At 37.0% G+C, this 21,983-nt stretch overlaps 1 protein-coding gene across 1 annotated transcript in view; it reads right to left on the reverse strand.

Annotated features, from left to right (window-relative positions):
• The window catches only part of NCAPG2 (non-SMC condensin II complex subunit G2), a 42,407-nt gene extending 20,424 nt beyond the window's left edge, over positions 1-21,983 (reverse strand). The window contains exons 1-11 of the mRNA XM_054274021.1: positions 21,909-21,983; positions 18,219-18,410; positions 17,070-17,184; positions 16,491-16,648; positions 15,607-15,741; positions 10,149-10,243; positions 9,227-9,296; positions 8,460-8,546; positions 5,840-5,935; positions 1,476-1,601; positions 422-601 (exon numbers count right to left, since the gene is read on the reverse strand). Coding sequence (XP_054129996.1) covers positions 422-601; positions 1,476-1,601; positions 5,840-5,935; positions 8,460-8,546; positions 9,227-9,296; positions 10,149-10,243; positions 15,607-15,741; positions 16,491-16,648; positions 17,070-17,184; positions 18,219-18,410; positions 21,909-21,983 — 1,329 coding nt within the window. The remainder of the gene's footprint in view (positions 1-421; positions 602-1,475; positions 1,602-5,839; positions 5,936-8,459; positions 8,547-9,226; positions 9,297-10,148; positions 10,244-15,606; positions 15,742-16,490; positions 16,649-17,069; positions 17,185-18,218; positions 18,411-21,908) is intronic.

The following is a 21,983-nucleotide window of genomic DNA, read 5'->3' on the forward strand; positions in this document are numbered from 1 at the left end:
TGGAATTATATCCATCCAAAGCTCAGACACACAAAGTGGGATACAAAATCCCAATTGTGCATGCCTTGGGATGCTTTAAAGCCAGTGATGTAAGAAATTCAGAGCTGCCTACATATATTTTCAAGTCTAAGCGTTATTTCTAATAGCTAAAACAAAATTAATTATTGGGTCCAAACAGTCTGTGTACAACTGGAATTGAATACCTTAGAGTCAGAAAGCCAATCAGTTACTATTTCAAAAGACATTTGTGTTTTCCAAACAGGTGGCTTTTATGAAATGTGCAAAACCTCCGTGTAGGAGGAATTCTATTGCCTAAGACATTTTGAAGAACAAGATATTTCCTTGATTTAAAGTGGCCTATACTAGAAACCTGTACATCAAGTAAAACAGAAAAATGACAATCATGATAAAAAACATTTACTTTAAAAACAGAGCAGCGAACATCAGCAGATGTTATATCACATGCCAGATCTCCAGTTATCTTTTTTAAAAGATCAGCAAGAATTGTTGGAGGAATCATCTCCCAGTACTTGGATATGATCTGAGTAACTCCCAGTATCCCTGTAGAGCGAACAACTGGATGGGGATCTTCTAAGAGACTCTAAAACAAACAGAAGAACAACACTGTGAGCATATGGGTTATTGTGACTCTACTGCTGTTTGGTCTGAGCCTATCATAAACAAAATGCATTCCATTACATTTTAATCATTATGAAAACTGTCATACAATAAAAGAACTGTAATATCAATAGTCCCACAAGGAATTTTACTATGAAGAAAACCAGGAAATTTAAACCAGAAGCAAAATTAAGGTAACTACTGGCCAAGTTTTTTCATTGGAGTTTTGAATTTTTTCTTTTTAAATAAATCAAGTCTTGCATTTGTGACTTAATTAAGAAAATCTGGATTTCTATTTATATGAGTTTACACTGATCACTGTTCCTATGGAACAACATAACAACTTTGAAATTTTCAATTATATGATGTGAACTCAGGAATCCCCCAACATTTTCTTAATTAAAATAGTATGCTCATTCTAACCCATCTGGACTGGTAAGGAGATTTTTAGGTTCTCTCCATTATACTTAATTTCAGAAGTATTTAGTAATACAGTACTGAACTTTGATTGAGTGCTTCCACAGTAACTGTGAAGCTCTCCCCCACAATCCTAGGTTAAGTAAGGATCAAGATTATTACTCATGCATTTCATCTTTCAAAGGCATCTCTCATTCACAGAAAAATGAATAACAAACCAAAATATTTCCTTTTTAGAGGTTAAAGTGGTGTATAGCATCTGCAGAAAACATACTACAGAAATTTAAAAAATTAATTTAATTTTGTATTTTCTGTACCACAGACCTCTATTTCCCTACAATTATTCAGAAATTCCATACATTTTAATTGCATCAACAATTTTTTGTAGTTAGTTCTGACAATAGTTTCATTTTTAACATTTTAATTTCATTAAAGCTTACAAAAAGTTCTTCAAACTGTTTCTGAATTTCACTGTCCATCTCTTCAGCAGTAAAACTGGGATCACGAACAGGAAAAGCATCCACAAACAAAAACGCTGCATTTGCTCGAACTTCTGAGTTTCTGGCCTGTTACAATGGAGAAAAGATATTTTTTCTATAAGGATCAACTGTTAATACCCAAAGGTGTATCCTGTCAAATACTGTTCTCCAAACATTTCAACAAGTGTTTTTAATTAAGCAGATGGAAGAGATTAATTTACAAATGGATGGAAGAACTTAAAGTCACATAAGAGTTTTAATGTTTTATCTTACGTTTCTGCCCATTCAGTAAAACCTGAGTTATTGTTACAATCAATTTTCAAAGCACATCAGCTGCAACGACCCTGAGCAATCACAGTCAGAGTCCTTCTGCTTTCTGTAATGTGAATAATTTAAAAGCAGTTGGGATTTCTCTTGGTGGCCTTACAGCTCCTCTTCAGGACAGAAGACTCTTGAATTCAATCAGACTGGTTTAATTAACTTGCTTGTCAAGAGACAGGTGATTTAATTGAAAAGCTCAAGCCTGTTTCTTCAAGAAAACAGCATTTAGTGACTAAGTACCAGAAAGCTTGGAGCGTAACTTATCCAGCAAAAACTTATTCACTTCTGCATCCCTGCACATAAGGATTAGGACCATGTTCTGAGCTCCAGGCAGCTCATCAAAAATCTATGGGAAGCCTCACAACATTTTACCACATTCAACAATTTTCACTGTACTCCATCGTGTATTTTACTGGTTATACAGACACAAACACAAAAAAGGGAAAAGAAAAAGGTGTATATTTAGACAATCATTGAGTGAAAGATAATTGATGCTGTGGACTCTTAAAGGACACAAAAAGAGAGCAGGAAATGCAACCATGAAGAAGTTCAAGGCATCTCAATGAGAAAGCTGAAATCTAACCACCAAACAACATTTTATTTATCAAAGATAGCAGTGCAGTGATGAAGAGCTTCTATGGACTTCTCTTGGAAAGGAGACTTGGAAGGAAGAATTTTGTCCAGATCTTGTGTCCAATAAAAAAATAAAAGCTCTCAATATAACAAGCAAAGTAGGCCTTATTTTAACAGCAAGATGAGAGAGTTCAGGGAAATTCTTGACTATGTTAATAATTTAATTATCTTCTTCCCTTGTCATAAAGCACATTGAGATCAAAGCAGGGAAAAGGAACGTGGCAACAACCACGTAATATTTAGACTTAAATAAACTAATGACAAATCAAACCAGAAAAAACCACAACAGTAACAATTATTTCATTTACAATCTGGTTTAGGTTTCTCTTCTTGACCAAGCCTGATATGGTGGAGTAGGACCATAACATGCCAAATTGTTCAAGTCAACAAAATTACTAGGAATTTGAAATTGGATACTACAAAAGCAAACAAAGCACACACATACATTCTTTAGTTAGGGACTTGTGTTTTCCTTTATTTACTATGGATAATGCAAACAGTTAAAAGGTGACAAGACCTAATTCTTAATTCTATCCTATAAAGTTATAGAAAATCCTTTAACTCTGAGCCTGTCTATATTTAAGAATTAACACATAACAAGATAATATGGGAATTCAGGGTGAAATAGCTCTTCTGCACCAACATTGCATGTGAAAATTAATTCAAATGTGGTTTTGTGCAACAACCTAGACCTTGTCTACCACAACCATTCCAGAAAGTTAATTTCCATAAACTTTTTAAGTGCATTACACTGAATTCTATGAAGCTCACTTTTAATTCTGAACTGAGTACCCACAGTTCAAATTCCTGCCTTTAATTAACTGGAATTTATCCCACATGTATTTGCATATTCAGGCTTGTACAATGTCTTCACAGAGGTAGAACCTAAGAGTTTAAATTCATGGTCTGTTTTAATCCACACTGACTTTTCCATGCCAGAGCCTGCAGTAATTTAAATAACTAATATTTCTTTTACCATTATGCTTTTACTATTCTGAGGAATTTCCAGAACCTTTTAAAACCATAATTTAGTTTTTTCTTCAGTTAATTTTCACAGCTTTCTTTTAAACTTTAACTGGTCTTACAGATTCTGAAATTAACTTCAAATTATTTAAAACACTGCTCTCCCAGGACATCTTAGTTTAAATGTGTGGGATGTTAAAAAAAATATTAAAAAAGACAACCAAACACTTTAAAGGAGTCACTTCCTTCAACAGCTTGAATTCCTGGAGGAGTGGTTCTTGACTTTTTCAGCTTGATAAGAAATAGCTTAATCACTACTTACACTAGATAATTGTATTTTTATATCCATATATCTTCTCATACTAACAACCGATCACTGCACATCTCTTATGTTTGTATGACTCTTGCTTTTCATAATAAGAACATGAAAAAAGATGAAGAAGTTACATATGGGCTTATATTATAAAAACTTAAGAGTTGCATAAAGGCTTATAAAAATGTGCTGGTAAAAGCCCCAACAGAACCTTGTGCAATCTAATTACTTGCAAAACAAGCAATTGAAGAAAAAACAGAGAACTGCATTACAAAATGTGCATTCTCAATTTAAAGATTTCAGAGATGAAATCAAGTAGTTTCAGCATCCACAGTTCTGGAACTCATTGTGTTCTTGCAACTGAAGTATTTTTGCTCTCTGTAAGAAGGAGTAAACAGGCCTTGTGTGTCCTTCGTTTTATAAACAGTATTCTAGAACAGAATTTGTTCTTCACTATATTAAATTAGGGATTTGGCTAAAAAAGGAGCATCAAACTAGTTATCTAAAATTAAACTGACACTTCAAGCTTTGGAGTAGAATCCATAACAGTTATAAGAACAGTTACAAGCTTCCCTTCTTAGCTCTGTATTTTAAACTACTGGTGATTCTGAGTCACAGCACAGTTCAAACCACCAAACACTTCATGCAGTATTACATGATTTGTTCCAGCCATGGAACCATTAGTGATGTGAAAATTATGAGTAACAGCTCTTAAAAACTTCAGCTACTTGTGGAATCTCCTGGAATTCTCCCATTGTCTTGCTGCAAATCAATCAGTAACCTTTTTTTCCAGATCACACACCTTCTGTCACATTCCTCCAAATTAATGTATGCAGATTTCATAAGGTTTGACAGAATCTTCCTCCAAAAAGCAGTCTAGTCTCACATCTGAGTCCTGGCCTTTGGCAAGTGACTACAACCCTTCACTGACAGGCAGCAACTCCCTTAAGAATGGAACAGTGCATTTTGTTAACTTACCAAAAACCAGTTAAAACCTCTATTCTTTTAAGAGACAGCAATGGAAGCCATGCAGGAAGCCATGCTTTGTAGCTATCATTCTCTAGCATTGGGAAATAAACGTTTCATCCAGAGGGTCCTAGTTTATATAAATTCTAAAAGGATGGGACCCAAGATTTAATGTAAGACCAAACAAGATACTGGGCTAGCAATGACTTTTCATATTTCCACCTCTACCACAGGGTTCTGTTGAAACCAAACAGCTCTCAACTCTTTCCTGCGACTCATAAAATCCATTATAAACAACTTTTGAAGTTAATAGTAAATACTTTCAACTTTGAGAATTTCAAATAACTTTCTCACGCCTAGAGAAGATGCTTATGACCAACCAGTAAATGAAATTGTAAATGTTTGCCAGAAATTAACTTGGCTGTATGTGTGCACTCTCCCAAACAGGGATTTCATAACCTCAGACAAAATAAAAGCTGTCACAAAGAAGGAAGCTTGGCTCCTCTTGATCGCAGAGTGTAACTGAGCAGACAAACTGCAGTGGGTCCCCTTTAGTCCATGCATGCAATCCACAGAAGGACACACACACCATGAGAGAACTACAAATAAGAAATTTCATTCTGAGTGCACATCCATACCATTAATGTCTGTCCATACAATCCAACTAGAATAAAAGTTTTCCTAAATTAATACTCCAATAAATTCATTCAGATGTACTCTTAGGCTGGTAGTTAATCAACAGGTGAGACTAAACCTCTGAACACTTCTGGCTTTGATGAATAAAACTCTGATAATTCCCTAAAGATCTTGGAGAAGATAATACAAAATTACACAGAATTTTCAGACTGAGAAGATAAGAATGCCAACTGCAACCCTGGAAAGCACTCTAGGTACCTGTAAACAAAAGTGGATGTTACAAGTAAATTACATTAACAAATTAGAACATTATTGTGCATGCTATGCCTAATTACAACTTTAGTTGCTCAGCTACATCTGTGATGTTAAAGACTCATTTTGGTTTTTGTGGCCATCCATTTTAAAATCAAATAATAAAAACATAAGATGTGGAAGGCACCCAAAATTTAATAGCAGGAGAAAGACATTTGTATTTTCTGAAAAGGATAATTACCTTTAGTGCTCTCCAGAGGATGGGCTGATACAATCTATAGAGCATTTCTTCAACTCCTTGACGGACTTTACTTTGTTTATGAAAATAACTCAGCATCTAAGAAAAAAAAAATAAAACAGGACCCAAAGCCAATGTTAACATTCTACATTCAGGAAGTGGTAAGGAGTTGATGCATTTCATAATTATATAAGACCAGAGTTTTCATAATATGAAAATGATAAAACTAAACATGATAATTGACCCTGTATCTTATTAGAGAAGTCTCAAACACAGTAAAATTAAAACAATCTAATAAATACAATATTTTATAATTTTATAGTCATTAAGTTTATATAAAGATCTACAACTAAGAAAAAAAACATGGCTAAAGAATTGCACACCAACACCTCGTTTTTGTTACTATAAAAATAATTTTTAAAGTTACTGGCAGAAACACTTTGAAGCCATGGAATTATGAACTACAGATAAATAAACTTTTTCTCTGTTAAGAACAAAGGAACTTATCTGGTAAGTGGAGTTACCCAAATACACACGTACAAACCTAATACATTTTTTATGCATTGATGAAAAGCAAGTATCAGCACTCTTTGAGACTCAAAACTGTGCCTAATTATCTAAAAATCCTGTTATTTTCTGCATCTGAATTATGCAGAAAAGAAAGTGGAAAACCAGAGCAGAATATGAGAAAGGACATAATGTAACTTGATTTCAAGAATTCCTCCACTTTGAAACACTGAGCAGTTTGAGCTGTGTTCTAAGGTTGGTAATTAATCAGAAAGTGAGATAAGATGATTCTCTGAACATTTCTGGCCTTGATCAATACAGCACTGATAATTCTCTGAAGATCTTGGAAAACAGAATACAAGATTACACAAAATTTGAAAAGAAGCTGACCCTCTGGTGGTCAGTTCAAATTTATTCCAAGACCTACTCCTGCAGCCCAAAGACATTTATTCACTGTCCTCTTTCAAGATCATAAGCCCCAGAGTCTGAAAAACATGAAATGCCCTGTGAGAAGCCTGCTCCATCAATCAGGCATCACAGGACAAAGAAATCCTATAGCTATGAGAAAACAAAACAGAACAAACCCCCTAAAAAGCCAACCCTAAAAAATGCAAACCAAAACAAACAAAAAAGCCACTCCAGCATTGTACACTGGTATGTCAAGCTGAATATTGCACACAGCATGCACTCTAGAGTCCGGGTATTTGGAGCAAGCATGGGAGGGGAAGGGGCATTGATCAAATATAAATGTCTTAAAGAGGCTTGTGCACTTCTCATTCTGCTTCAAATGCTCTGCTCATGACTCAAAGCCACAGACAACTAGAATCAAAGCTTGTCCCTATAAACCTATATAAATCCCCTACACACAATCAAAAGAAAAAAGCCAAGCTTCATTTCAGACCCATCACTAAGTTTGCCTCAAGAAGGTTACGACTGTTCATCCCTGAGATCATCTATGGAAAGGTCAATCCTACAGGTAAAGAAAGCTTAGACAACAGGCAGCAAAAAGTATTCCTGACGCTCTGGAAAATTCCCCTCTACTTTTGAGCAGCAAAGACAAATCTGGTGCAAAACTATAAGCAGGTTCCTCCTATAATTTGTTCTAACATTATTTCTCAGAATATGCTATTTTTTAAGTATTTGTGGTGGGTTGGCCCTAGTCACCAGCTGAACACCCACAGCCATGCACACACTTATTGCAGCAACTTGTGAGGGTCCCTCAGGGTGAGAGATATAGACGAGAATCTTGCTTCATGATCAGAAGGCTGGAATTACTAATTTATGATATATAATACATTATGACTATACCAAAAGGAATAGAGAGAAAAGTTGCAGAAGCTGCTAAGCTAAGAATAGAATAGAATCTAAAAACAAGAGAGTTCTCTGTGAATCTGTTCCAGAGCTTGGACCTGTGATTGGCCCTTAATTGTAAACATGGAACATGAGCCAATCACAGGCACACCTACTGCATTCCACAGCAGCAGATAATTATTGTTTACATTTTTCTTCTGGGGCCTCAGCTTCCCAGAAAAGACAAATCCTAAAAGAAAGGATTTTTATGAAAAAATGTCTGTGACAAACACTCCCTGCTCAGTGGGGAAGAAAAAGAATTGGAAGAGAAAAGCAAGTTCATGGGTCAAGATAAGGACAGTTTAATAAATGAAGCAAAGAGGATCAAAAAAATCCCCAAAGGAGTGATGCAAATGCAACCACTCACCACCTGCCACAAGCAGACCAATACTCAGCCAGCATTTCAGCAATGGCTGCCTCCCCAAAACCCACTTTCTCTGTTTGCTGAGGGAATGATGTTGTGTGGTATGAAATATCCCTCTGGTCAGTTTGGGTCGGCTGTCTCAGCTGTGACCTCGCAACTCCTTGCTCATGCCCAGCCCAATCCCAAGGGAAAACATGGAGAGGAGAAAGCCTTGAAACCAGTAGCAGCCAGAACACTGCTGTGCCACCAGCACACCCCAAACACAGCCCTCTAATAATGAAAGTATTTCCATCCCAGCCACACCTGGTGTGGTATTTTAGTATGAAATGGACATTTTCTACTTTATAGCAACTGATCTCATTTTGATGCTACTAGTTCATGTCATGCTTTCCTGGAACTTACCTCTCTAACTTTGGAATGAACAGAAGAACTTCTGGGAAGATGAATTCCATGATGCATGAAATCCTGAATGCAGTTATATTCAAGTACCTACAGTAAAACACACACATGCTCCTGTTAACACAATAAAACAAGAATAAGTACTGTAGCTGTTCAGCAACTATATTTTCCCTAAAACAAGCAACTGAAAATAGTACCTGCTGTTATTTCTTACTTAGCTTCTGCCTTGCCCAAAGTTTTCCATGCTGGGGCCCTCAGTCTGCCTCAACTGATTATCAAAATTTCAGAATCTAGAATTAATCCAATTGTCAGAAGCTAAAAGAAGGGTAAATAAAAGTACTTTGGTATCTGAAATTTTGCTCTAGCATTGTTGTGATCTGTAATTATGCCTTTAATAATTTCCATGGAAATCCACAAAAACTAGATAAATACCTGAGCTATCAACTATACAGACTTGCACATGCTGAATGAAAGCTTCAGTAATTCAGTTAACAGGCATTTTTATGAAAAACATTGTGCATATGCATATTTGTGTGAACCAGTATTTCAGCAGCAGAATTAAAGGTGTTTAACTGCAGCCAAGCCGATCTCAGTGGGAAAACATTCAAAGCATGACCTACAGTTACTCCTTGACAATGCTGAAGAGGCCCTTTCCTTAGGGAAATAATTCTTTAAGGCTTGTTAAAGGAACCTCTCTTGCTGGAAAGTCATGAGTCTTTCCCACCCTGAAATTCAAAACTATCCAAATGAAATTTCAAGTATAATGTTACCTCTGTGAATTCTCCTGACACCTTCTTCCAGGCCCTGAAGTAAACTTCTGAAATGCATTCCACCAAGGATCTGTATTAACAGAGGAAACACTGTCAAGAAAGCATACTAACCATACCTATGCACAATTCATATAGGTGAAACATGAAGTTTTGTATAAGAACCAATATTCTTCTTAATTCTGTGCATCAAATTGGTTTTTAGAAGAAAATCTCTTTTTCAAGTCTACACCCATAACTACCAAGTTAACTCTTAATTAATGAACACAAGCACTATTACATGATACTTGAAATATCTCCTATGGTGGGAAGAATCAAAACATTCAGAGAGATACTTTACCAGTTATGTCATGAAGAATGCCTGGAATTCTTTATAGACATGTACAAGAATATATTATTCTACATGAAAGCATTAGAAAGCCTCTGATTTTAATACACAGAATTACTTCAGCAATACTTCACTGAAAAATCAAAGGAAAAAACATCTCCATATTTTTCATCCATCAGCCAAGTTCTCAGGCTATGATTTATCCTGAAAGTCACTTCTTATTAGAATGCCTTATATAGAAACCTAGAAAATTCAATTAGAGATTGCTTGTAGGAAAAAATAGGAACACGCTACCAAAGGAGAAAGGGACCTGCAACCCTCACACAAGCACTGCAAATAATGCAGTCCAATTTCTAACCAAAGTCATTTGCTTTAGCTAATGGTAAATCAACATTTACTGCTCCTATAACTGTACACCAGGCACGTCAGAGCTCCTATTAAATGAAGTTGCTGAAACAATATAGCAGTAATATTCAGAAGATTTGTGGGTTTCTGGTTATTGATATATTTTTTCAATACACTAGGTATTTTTAGAGTGAGATAAACAAGATTTTAGACAAGCTCTTACTAATGAAGTACTCTTACTGGGATGCATACCTTGGAAAGAACTGTAATTGGTTTTTAACAGTTCCATGTATCATTTTAATGAAGTTTACATTCCACGTGAACAAAAAACTCAAGAGTCTTCTTCCCTGTGGGGAGGGGAAAAGAGGAAAAAACAAAGAGAACTCAAAGGTCTGAAGAATATGCAATTTAAGAGCTACCTCAAAAATCAGCAAATAAAAAGGAAATTACATCTTTAATTTTAAAATGCATAGGTGAAATGGAAAAAATTATTTAAGATTCTTAATTATTAAAAAGAATTCAAGCACTCCTTTTATTCATAGTGTAGAAAGAACACAGAACAAATGAACACATGGATCACATATCTGCCTCCACTCTTTCCATGTCCTTTCTGGTTTGGTGTGCCTTCAATTGAGCAGCATTCCAGAGTGGCAGCACACTGTGCAGTCAGCACCCCCATGGAGGCTGCAGCACTGAGCTCTGCCAAGTGCCAATATCCCAACATCATCCTGGGGTGACACTGAAATGATGCTGAAGGCATAAATAAAACATCACAACTCTACCAGCACTGTCACAGACATTTTTTCATAAAATCCTTTCTTTTAGGATTTATCCTCTCTGGGAAGCTGGGGCCCCAGAAGAAAAATGTAAACAATAATTATCTGCTGCTGTGGAATGTAACAGGAGCATCTGTGATTGGTCTTCTGTGAGTGTTTGGATTTGCTGACCACTCATGGGAGAGTTTGTCCTTGCTTTCTGCTGGACACAGAACTTTGTTATTCATTCTTTTCTATTCTATTCTTAGCTTAGCAGCTTCTGCAACTTGTCTCTCTATTCCTTTTAGTATAGTCATAATGTATTATACATCATGTATTAATAAATCCAGCCTTCTGATCATGAAGCAAGATCTCGTCTATCTCTCTCACCCTGCAGAACCCTCATCAAGTCATTGCAACACCAGCACTGCATGCAAAAACAATTTTAACCAAGCCACAGAGAACAGCTGGGCCACTGAGGAAATTCAATGTTCTGATCAGCAAGGACAATTCCTTTCCTCCTGCCACATGAAAGGTAATGTTGTGAGCCTCCTGGAGCTGCTTTCATTCATGAAAACAGAAACTATTTTTCCCAATCCATTTTAACAAGTCAGGAACAATGATGACAAATCTGATGAGCAATAGAATTTTGTAACAAAAGGCTGTGGATGAAGGAAATAAGCCAATGATCAGCCAGAATCAGCAAGATCTGTCCAAGGAATTGTAGCCTTATACAGTATCTGTACAGGCAGCTTCACTCTGACTTAGCTTACAGGTGAAGGTAAGAGTTCAAAATGTCTGATCACACGTAATGGTGAGTCAGTTGTAAGGGTCCTTTGTATCTCTCAGCTTTCTAGCAACAAATAAATTAGGAATATTAATAAAGGAAGTGCAATAGTAAAGAGCACATTGACAGAAGTGCAAAAGGGTTACTGAATAAAGAGCAGAGGTTCAGAGCCACTTCCATTGAGAGCTGGGCCAAGAATTGTGTTCACACCTAGGACCAAACAGAGAAAATCAAATGCCAAGAGTTGGAATTCACTTGGAGTTGGAATCTCCCAGAGTAGGGGAGGGAGATGGAAGCACAGTCAGTCAGAAACTGCCCTGTAGTGAATTGGTAGCTGAAATGCCTTTGGGTGAAGAAGTAACTCAGAAGCTCATGGAAATCAAGACCTAATGGCTAAATACAGTGTCAAGATTTTAGGCTTCAGGTCTGGTGGAAACTTTCCCAACTCAACAAGGGTTGTCTCTATAAACATAGAGGAGTCCCCCTTGGCATGTCACACATCAACATCCCTGACAAAACAAAAGGTCAAGGGAGTTTTGACCTACAGTTCTTTCCTCAACAAGGCAAGGATAAGGACAAACTCAAACTCATCTCATCTTCTACAACCCCAGCAGCAAAACAGATGGCAAAAAGCCAAAAAAATAGCTTTCAACCAATTCTTTTTAGCCTTAGGTTTTAAAAGATTGAGCCAGCTCCTGAAAATGATAAGTGCCTCTAGCTTAATCTGCTGCTTGTGATTAATGGATCTGCAATAATTACTGGTAGCATTCTCATTATTGTGAGAGATAACCTGGTGGTAGGTAAATGAGACTGTGACCTGTCATCTTTGGGAATGCAGTATCAGTGTTGGGTGCCTGGTACTGCTGTGCTGGTGGACACAGAGCACATGACTTTGCTCACCTTCACACAGAAGGTGAGCAAGGAAAGAGCACAAGAGACTCACCTGTAAAACACAGGAACATGCTCTGCAGCTGTTTGACTGGAAACCCCATCTGAACAAGAATGTTTTCATAAATCACAGAGAGACAAATTCAGAGGATCACTCCACTAATGATAAGCCTCTGAGAAATATTACTGTGTGTTAAACAGCACAGCCTGGGAAGGCAGAAACACTGAACTCCCTGATCTTGCAATGAGGTGTAATAAATGCAGTTCTCTATTGGTTTAATCTGATTTAGAATGGATACACTGCATTCCTGACCCTTCCCTTCCTTCAGTCTTGCATATGATGAACCATTCCAGACAGTTAATCTGTCTGAAAAATAATCTCACTAGGAGAAAACAGCCACCTCCTTTAATCAACCCACAATATTGCTGCTTGAACATTACACTGTGAAAAGGAAAAGAGGAATGCTATTCCATGGCAACACAGGATCATTGCAATCTGGAGTTACAGCAGCTTAAGCTACTATGGTACTCTGGGATATGTACTCTGAAAATCCAGGATTACTTTTCTGAGGAACTGCAGAACAAGTCTGCAGGCATTAAAGGGAGTACTAGGCCTGATACACAGAAGCTCACTTTCAACTCAAAGCAATTCATGCATCATGTTGATACTTGGTGTTACTACATGCATTTTAGAAGCAATACAGGATGCAAAAAAATGTCCAGCAGAGATACTGGGGGAGTGTTGGTTGGTTTCTTGTTGCTACAAGAAATCCAACATTAGTGAAATGAACCAGGAAGGGAAATTAGAGAACATACATGAGGTGTGTTACCACAACTGAACTCCCACAGCACACAAATCCCAAACAAAAGGACTTGCAACTGAGGTACAATGGCCTCACAGCAACAGAAAAATGCTTTGAACACTTTCAATCTCCTGTCTGCAGAGCTAGGAACATCCAAGTTGGTTACCATTCTGGGTAAGTACTGGAAGTTCATACAGTGAAGTTGGATTTCTGCTCACAAACTGAGACATGTAAATTTGGATGTTTAAGTCCCTGAAATGTTAATTGTCTGAAGAGTGTTTTATGTGATCAGCTGTTTAGTTACTGTTTTATGGAGCTGAATTGTTCTGTTGACTCTGCTGACTGGGGTTAATATGGCACACCCTACACACAGAGCAATTTCACATGCCCAGATGGTTTTCCAGAAGGCAGAGATCTATGACAGTGCTTTATGTGCCAGCCCCACCTGGATGTCTGAGGCAGCTTAGGTCATTTAATGCAGCATGGGTCATTCACTTAAGCAATCAAATCCTTCCCAGGACCTGTACTGATTATGCTCCTGCACAGATGTCTAGATTTATTTCACACACTTAATTTAACTGAACCCTGTCCTGGGATCTTTCCACAATGGGTTATGGTTCTCCTTTTATTTTGAACTATTATCCTTCAGGATGTAAAGTGCCTTGTGTATGGGGCTGGCACAGCAAGGTTTTGGAGGTGGAAGGCTGCAGAGGTGGTTTGTGTGGGAAGCTGCCAGAAGCTCTCCCTGTGCTGGCAGAGCCAAAGCCAGTGGGCTCCAAGGCAGCCCCACCGCTGGCCAAGGCTGAGCCCTTTGGCTCCAGCTGGGAGCTGCTGCTTTCAGTCAGTGCTTCCAGCCAGAAAGCAAAGAATCCACAATTCAGGATCTAAACTATTAATGAGCAGAGAGTGCAGTAAGGTGCTCTCTAGATCTACCTAGAAAGAGACAGGCAATTAATGCATAATGATAACGCAAAGGTGACAAAATGGCAAGAACCAGAAATCCTTGGGAGAACAAAGAGAAAAATCTTGTGCAGGGAAGCAAAATGTGCAAAGCACGGCCAAAACTGCACATTCTTGTGCAGACATAAACTTTCACTTTAATATGCCAGGAAAAATATACATTATTGAGTCTGATTTTTAGCCTACTTTCCCCCCAATATTTAAAAAAATCCCACAATAAAACGTCAATTTTATACTCTTTCACTCAAAGATTCAAGGTGCAAACTTCCTTCAGAAAAGCTGTGTAGTAATTAACATGTTCTACTAAAAGTCTCACACAATGTGGAAGAAAAAAAGAACTACAATAATTTACATCTAAAGCCTAGATAGCAGTTGTATTTTACATATGTAATTGCCAATCATTTACTGTGCCTATATGAAGATGAAATATTAAAATAATACAGTGGATTCAAATAAAACAGAAAAAAATACAGAATGAAATATAGATAATGCATTTTAGGTACTGTGACAAAGAACACACAGGTACACACTTTTTCCAGAGGGCAAAAAATGCTTAAAATGAAATACACCAAGGACACAAAATTAATTGTGAACTCTGTCAATAAAGCCTTACCTACCTTTCCTCTTTCCACCCACATTTTCTCTTCTTCCATTCCCACCTCTCATATTACCTTGGTACATCATTATTTTAGTCAAAACTAAAACAGCTTAAAATATGATATGTAAGTAACCAAAACCCCACCAACTTTGTGGCAGGTATCCAAACCCTGCTCTATCAACCATTTCACCCAATTCCTTTGCTACTCCATTTTTAATATGACATATGCCACCATGCACCAAACTCAGAGCTCATTTTATGACAGAATTTCATGTATTCCACAGGAAAAGGAATATATCTATTATACATATGCAGGGAAGAGATAGAACTTCAGAGACAAAGTAATGTGGTCTGGTCACCTAACCAGAAAAAAGGCTTGGATGCCACAATTCTCATGCACAGGCACAATCTAAACAACAAAACAGCAGCTGCTCACTGAGAGAAATCTGTGTAGTTAAATAAAGTAATTCTTATTTTTCTGTCAAGTTGGGTTCTTTTTATGCTACTTTTAAAAGAGAATATGGCAACACAATCTTCTAGATGAAGTCATTTAGAAGGAAAATTATTTTGCTACAGTTACTTGTCTTGAATAAAAGAAGAACTGCTATAAAAGAAAAGAAAAGAATTACACCAGGGAATGATTTAAAGTATCGAGGGAAATGCACTGGAAGCAAAGCACTTGATTCTTATTGCCTCAGGATAAAAGAACTGAAGATTTAGACATAAACTTTCACACTTTAGTCTGGAATAGAAACAAGTTTTCCAAATGAAACAGTATCAACCATTTATAGCTTGGAGTCAGAGCTGATTTCTCTCATGTTGCTACCTACTGTACTATAAAAAAAGACAAACTGCAGAACTATTAAAAGCAACCAAAGCTCACTGGCACAAAACCACAGTAAGATAAAAGCTGGCTTACCTCTTCTTTCTTAATGTGTTTTACACTCATAAAACACTGAAGCAACAAGTCTTTGACTTCATTACTCTCATCTGAATCATAATCAAAACAAAGTAATGTCTGATGTAGATTCCATACACGAACTATATCTGCACCCTGACAGGGAATAAGAAGCCCACATTAGACTGGAGAAGCTTTGCTTTAATGCAAAAAGCTTTGATTTAATGCAAAGCTGCATTGAAAGGATTTCAAATAATGAACTTGAAATGCATTGTTACAGATTGTGAAATTATGAATATTCATTTCATCAAATTACTGGGAAAAATATATGTAACTGCAAAAATTCTGACTTCCAACAAATGAAGATATGCTCAAGAAATGCTCTAGACAAAAAGCTGCCATTCCATGCAAAATATGTTAAAACCACATCATTGCACTTTTTAAACTTTATACAGTACATGCAGTTAACAGGGAAAAAACAGTAGAAAGAAATAAGGATACATCCATTGAATTAGTGCAAAAAATGTGTATCACAATGCACCAAGTAACTCAAACATTTTGAAAAATGAAAGAAAAATTATTTGTAGAAAGATAAAAAGCAAGAGAAAATGAAGCTTCCCAAAAAAGCTGTTTCTATGCTTAGCTGAACATAGTACTTAATATCTGAGTTGACAAAAAGTTAATTACAATAAAAACCTTGGCCATTGAGCTGGACAAAAGAGTGAAAAGATTAAAAGGAATGCAAAAAAATTAAAATCCAGTACACTTGTGAAACTGATGCCAAAAACCTTTAAAATTTATCCTAGAGAAGGCAGTGTTTTATTGGAGGGATTATCTCTCTTGAAATATTCAATAATAACCTGAAAGTTATTATTGAACATAGCCTCAACACAGCCTCAGCCTACCATAGCAGCTTTATTCAGGCTTTTCCTCAGCAGAATGACAAACAGAGTCTTCCCCAGCTGCTCCTTCCCCTCCAGTCCCTTCTCCCACCACATTTCACACACACGTTGGATGGCGTCCTGTAGGACTTTTTCAGATGTAGATAATGCAGGAAGGATACCTACAAGAGTAATGGCATAATTATTTACTGCAATGAACCAAGTCATTCCTGTAAAACAGCAGTCTGTTAGCTCCTGCCACACTTACACACTTCCATGGCTCATGCTCACTGCAGTATTTAGGCAACTCTAAGCTTTGGCCCAAGTTTTTGGATCAGTAACAATGGAATATTGAGTTTCCCTTAAAAGTAATAAAAATCACAGGATAATCAAAGTTACCTTCCACTGGGTGAACTGCTGGGAGAAAGAAAACTATTTGCATTCCAACTTCTAAATTGTGCAGCTGATAGGTAAACATTGCCTTAATTTTGTCTCATAAATATGAACTCAAACCAGTACCAACTTTTCTCTTGTGAATTCTGTTTCACAGTCAGATCAAACAGCCTCTGTAAAATGCAGCATTCTGTACAGAGAAGCACTCACCATTTAGGATAAACACACATTCTACAAGAGCTTTGTAGTTTACATTTTCATCCACGGCAGGTATGGAAGCAATAACGACAGCTGCCACTCCTTGGATCACTGCTACAGTCTGTTTCTGAAAGAAAGCAATGCTGAGGAAACACTTCTGCAGGTTGTTTTGGACTCAAAAATAACTCAAACAAGAAATGAACCTTAGCAACACAGAGCAAAGCTGAATTGTTATTATGATTCCTTTCTGAAGAACGAGCATACTGGCACCCAAAACCTTTCAAATAAGAGGAAAAAGAATATATTTTAAAGTACATCTTTTCAAAAAGTTTGAAAAGGGTTTTCAGCTCCAGCTAGTAGATAACTTTGAGACTGTGCATGTGTTTCCATTACTGCACTAAAATCCTCACCTGCAACAATCCCACTCAAACACACATCCCTTTCAGAGCTGAAAAGCCCTAACCAGCAGGGTCATGTGTAACTCAGAGATGTACACCTGGTGAATTTCACTCCAAGTGTTGATTCTACAGGCCTCTGAACAGATGACTGATTTTTCTACAAGCCTCTAGGTTTCTCTAATGATTTCCCCACTGCATTTCTTTTCTTCCCCCCAAAATTAAATAACCTTTTCCCCCAGTATTCTCAAGGCTACATAGACTACAGTACAGAAAATTCTAAATTTGTGCCTTCCACAAATTTAGAATACATAGAATTCTATGTATTCTAAATTTGTGGAAGGCACAGTTGAATCTAGATTTCATGATGTTCATCAAATAAAATGAGATAGTGAAAAAAAAATCAGGTAGTGAATTTCTTAAATTATGGGCCAGCTACTTAAACTTAACATGTGCAACATTAACATTTGTTTACTAACATAAGACATAGAAAAAGCCCATTCAACTCTACTGAGAAAACTAAGTCACATCTTTCATAATTTAAATTATCAGCAGAGCTAGTCTTTTAGAGCACAGACCAATTATAAGTTCAGCTTAACATGAGCATAAATTAAGCCTTTTTAAAAAATGGGCAGGAAGGTGATATTTGGAACTGGTCTCATTTCATAAACCCCTTGCATGCTTTCAGATGTTATGGAAATCCTCCATTTTATTTCCCAAAAAAACACAAAACACTCAACATGTTTTCATTTTACAAGATTCTTACCATTTCTGGAACTATCTCAACTTCCATGTCATCATCATTTTTATCATCTCCAGTCCTGTGCCATGTTTCCACAGGGTTCTCCATCAAGCTCTCTGTCAGCAGCTGTGTCAGTCTCTGCCATAGCACTTCTTTCTGCTTTCTTGGCAACTCTTGAAGTAGCTCATTCAAGTCAAAATGATCACATGTATTTTTCTATAAATGATCAGAAGATCCACACAATCCCACATCAGCAAAGTGGCTTATACTTCATCATCATCTTTTCTACATTTAATCTGGGTTTTTACATTAATGATTAACTTATATTCCTCTGCAGTTACAGAGATAAAATACCTTCTAAAAAGTTATATATTTTAAAATAGCACAAGAAACTCCTGCTAGTTAACTCTTTATCATGAAGCAAGAGTTCTGCCTTTAAGACAGAAGTCTTTACCCTTGATAGCAATGATGACAACTCCATACCCTTGGCTAAGAAGCTCAAAACTGCACAGAATTTAAGTCCCTGATGATGTCTTTGCTCCCCTAAGTATCAACTGATGATGGCTGTTGAAAGAAAATCCTTAGGCAAGGACTGGAACTGTATCAGTCAGCAGAGCCATAGGGACAACACTTGTCACAGACATCTTTTCATAAAAATCCTTTCTTTAGGATTTTTCCTCTTTCTGAGAAGCTGTGGCCTCAGCAACAAATGTAAACAATGGTTATCTGCTGCTGTGGAATGCAACAGGTGCATCCGTGATTGGTCTTGGGTGAATGTTTGGATTTACTGACCACTCACGGCAGAGCTGTTCTTGCTTTCTGCCTGGACACAGAACTTTGTTATTCATTCCTTTTCTATTCTTAGTGTAGCTAGTTTCTGAGAACTTTTCTCTCTATTCCTTTTAGTATAGTCTTAATGTAATATATAGCATAAAATAATAAATGCAGCCTTCTGAACATGAGGTCAACATTCTCGCCTCTCTCTTCACCCTGACAAACCCTTGCCAGCCCAGTAACAGCACTACTTTGAGATCTGCACACATCAGAGCTCTGCACACTGCAATGTGTTAAAGCCCCTCACCAAACCCAGCTCCTGAGCCCACAGCTCCTGCTGAGGCCCTGCAGACAGGGAAGGCACCATCGCTCTCCAGTAGAGACTGCACCACGAGGCTGATCTGAACCTTTTCCTAGAAAGGCATTTGCTAGAAGAATTTACCTCAGAGACACAAGGAGTCTGTTTGCATCAAGGAAGGGTAGGCAACCTGCTAGGAAAGGGAATATGCAGAGAGAAAATAAGAAGGAAGACCAGGCCCAGGCAAGAGAAAGAACAGCCAATTTCTGAGATGTAATTTGCAATACAGAAGTGAAAGTTCACTGGATCAAAAACACTTCAGAGGAAATAGAACTCCCATAATCTTGAAATAAATCTATTTTTAGTTTGCAGATACACTGCAAGGCATCAAAAAGAAAAAGTTGAAGGTAAAAACTGAAAAGAATGAAAGAAGCAGCAGTAAGTATTGCAAGGTTCCCAGAAGGGTATGAGAAGAAAGATCCTGTTAATATTTATAAGAGAATTTCTATTCTACAACTGAAAACAAATACAATAAACCAAAAGCCTCACAGGGAGTTCTGCAGCCCTGTGATTCAAACAAACCCAAAAGACAGGATATTAAGATTGTACCATTTTGAACAGAAAGAATGAATTCATAATAAGATCAGAGCTTTAAGATTTTTCTTTGGGATGATATGAGACAGAATTACTCCAAAATCTATGAGGAGAAAGGATGACAGTGAATGATAATCATATCTGTGATTCCTATTTTTCTGTCTAAGAAATTATGTATTTTCTTGAATTAGAATAGGATTTAGTGGAAAAAGCCAACAGCACCTACTGAAGATCTCAATGGACAGCACAACAATATGACATTTTTAAATATTACAAAGGAAAAAGCAAAAAGCCCACAAGCAACCCTGAAGGAAAATTAGCAAAGCCCTGGAATTTTAGAAGACACAGATGAATCTAAATAGTGAGTGTGGAAAAGAAAAATTCAAGGGGGAAGTAAAAGGAGGTCAGGGCATGTGCAGAAAATAGACACTGAAAGAAGTGATGCTAAAAACTGAACTTTGAAGAGAGTCTAAAAGGCAAATTCTTAGGCTAGAGCACCAACTAAGTAGCAAATATAATACAAAAACTAAGGAAAGCAGTGAAGCTTTAGTGCTGATTTATTTAACCACAGCCTCCTCCAGAAAAGAACTCAAGGATTTTTTAAGGGAGATCCAAAAAGGAGGATCCTCATACTAAGACAAGACATGGTCACACATCCTCCATTGCTGCAGGTTTCACAAGGAAATTATTAAAGGAATTGAAGTATTTTGGACAGTCAAAAAGTCATGTGGATATTCATGTTCCCTTATGCTACAAAGGCAGGAAGACAATTTTAATTGATATACTCATTGTAGCTGGTGACAAAGTTTCCAGAGATATTGGCAAAAGCTGAACACTGCTGCAAGAGAACTCCTGTGATGAAAAATAAAAGGATGAAAAAAACCCCAACCATCTTTAATCCAAATAGCCCATGGCTCATTAAAATAAATTACTGAATGCAGATGGCAGAATCAACACAACCAAATCCATTGAAAAGGAAACAGGGCAAGTGAATACTAAAGTGAATAGTTTTTTGTTAAAGTATTAGATTTAGGGAAAAATGAGAAGGAGACTTTAGGCAAAGGCAGTCTGGTAATAAATTTATCATCCATAACTACATACAGGCACACAAATGAAAGAAATAGCAAATTTCTTGGGAAAGATTCAAGGATGTTTGGGAGACAAACTTTGTAAGCTTATTACACAGAACAAGATTGTGGGTTTAATATACTGCTACATTAAATCAGTTCCTGCCTCTGTGCACATACAGGTCAAGTGATCCACTTGATCCTGCCACAGGTACTACCAGAAAATACCCATAAGAAAGCTCAAGATACAAACTTCACAATACCATTTATGGCAGCAAGATGTTCAGAAGAGCTCAGGTATATTTAACACCAGACAGATTGAAGCTGAGTGGGAAACACCTCAATGCAAATTATTATTTCTCATTATTATGCAATATATACACAAAGTGAGATTGAGCTTTTAACGGTAGATTGTTTGGTTGTTCCTCCCTGTTCTCTCCACACTTCCTTTAGAGAGCAATCTAGCCCTTCTCTAGAGCATTCAGTGGTAAAAAGAACAATTCAAGTAAAATTAAACATGGAGCAAAGAACAAATGGACAGCCCAAACTACCAAATGAATGAACAAATACTAGTGAAACACAATTCTGCTATGTTTGTTATTCATTATATACCAATAAACTCTTCCATGGGTTGAAATGTAACAATGTCAACAGCAACATGTAATCAGTATTTGTTTAGAATTACACAAATACTAACATTCTATTTTTAAAAAATAGAACAACCAAATACCAGAAAATATCAGCAATATGTGGAACAACCAAATATCAGAAAATTATCTGGTTTATAAACATTCATTCTTCAGATTTCACAACTTTTTCAGCCTATATTCCTTCAAGTGCCATTTGAACTTATTTTGTATAGCAATCATCCCCATCTGCAAGTACCAGACAAATAGTTTCTGTCCCTTTGTCACATGATTTCTGCACCTGGAACAGGCTCATGACTCCAGAAGTGATAAATGTACACACTGCCTCACTTACAGGGCTCTGAGTGTAACGCAGGAAGTCTTCAATTGACTCTTTAGACACAACTTGCAAAAATGCTTCGCGCTTCAT

The sequence above is a fragment of the Melozone crissalis genome, unplaced genomic scaffold (assembly GCF_028551555.1).
Source record: "Melozone crissalis strain CALT ecotype California unplaced genomic scaffold, PUWL_Pcris_2 ptg000016l_1, whole genome shotgun sequence".
Classification (NCBI taxonomy): Eukaryota; Metazoa; Chordata; class Aves; order Passeriformes; family Passerellidae; genus Melozone; species Melozone crissalis.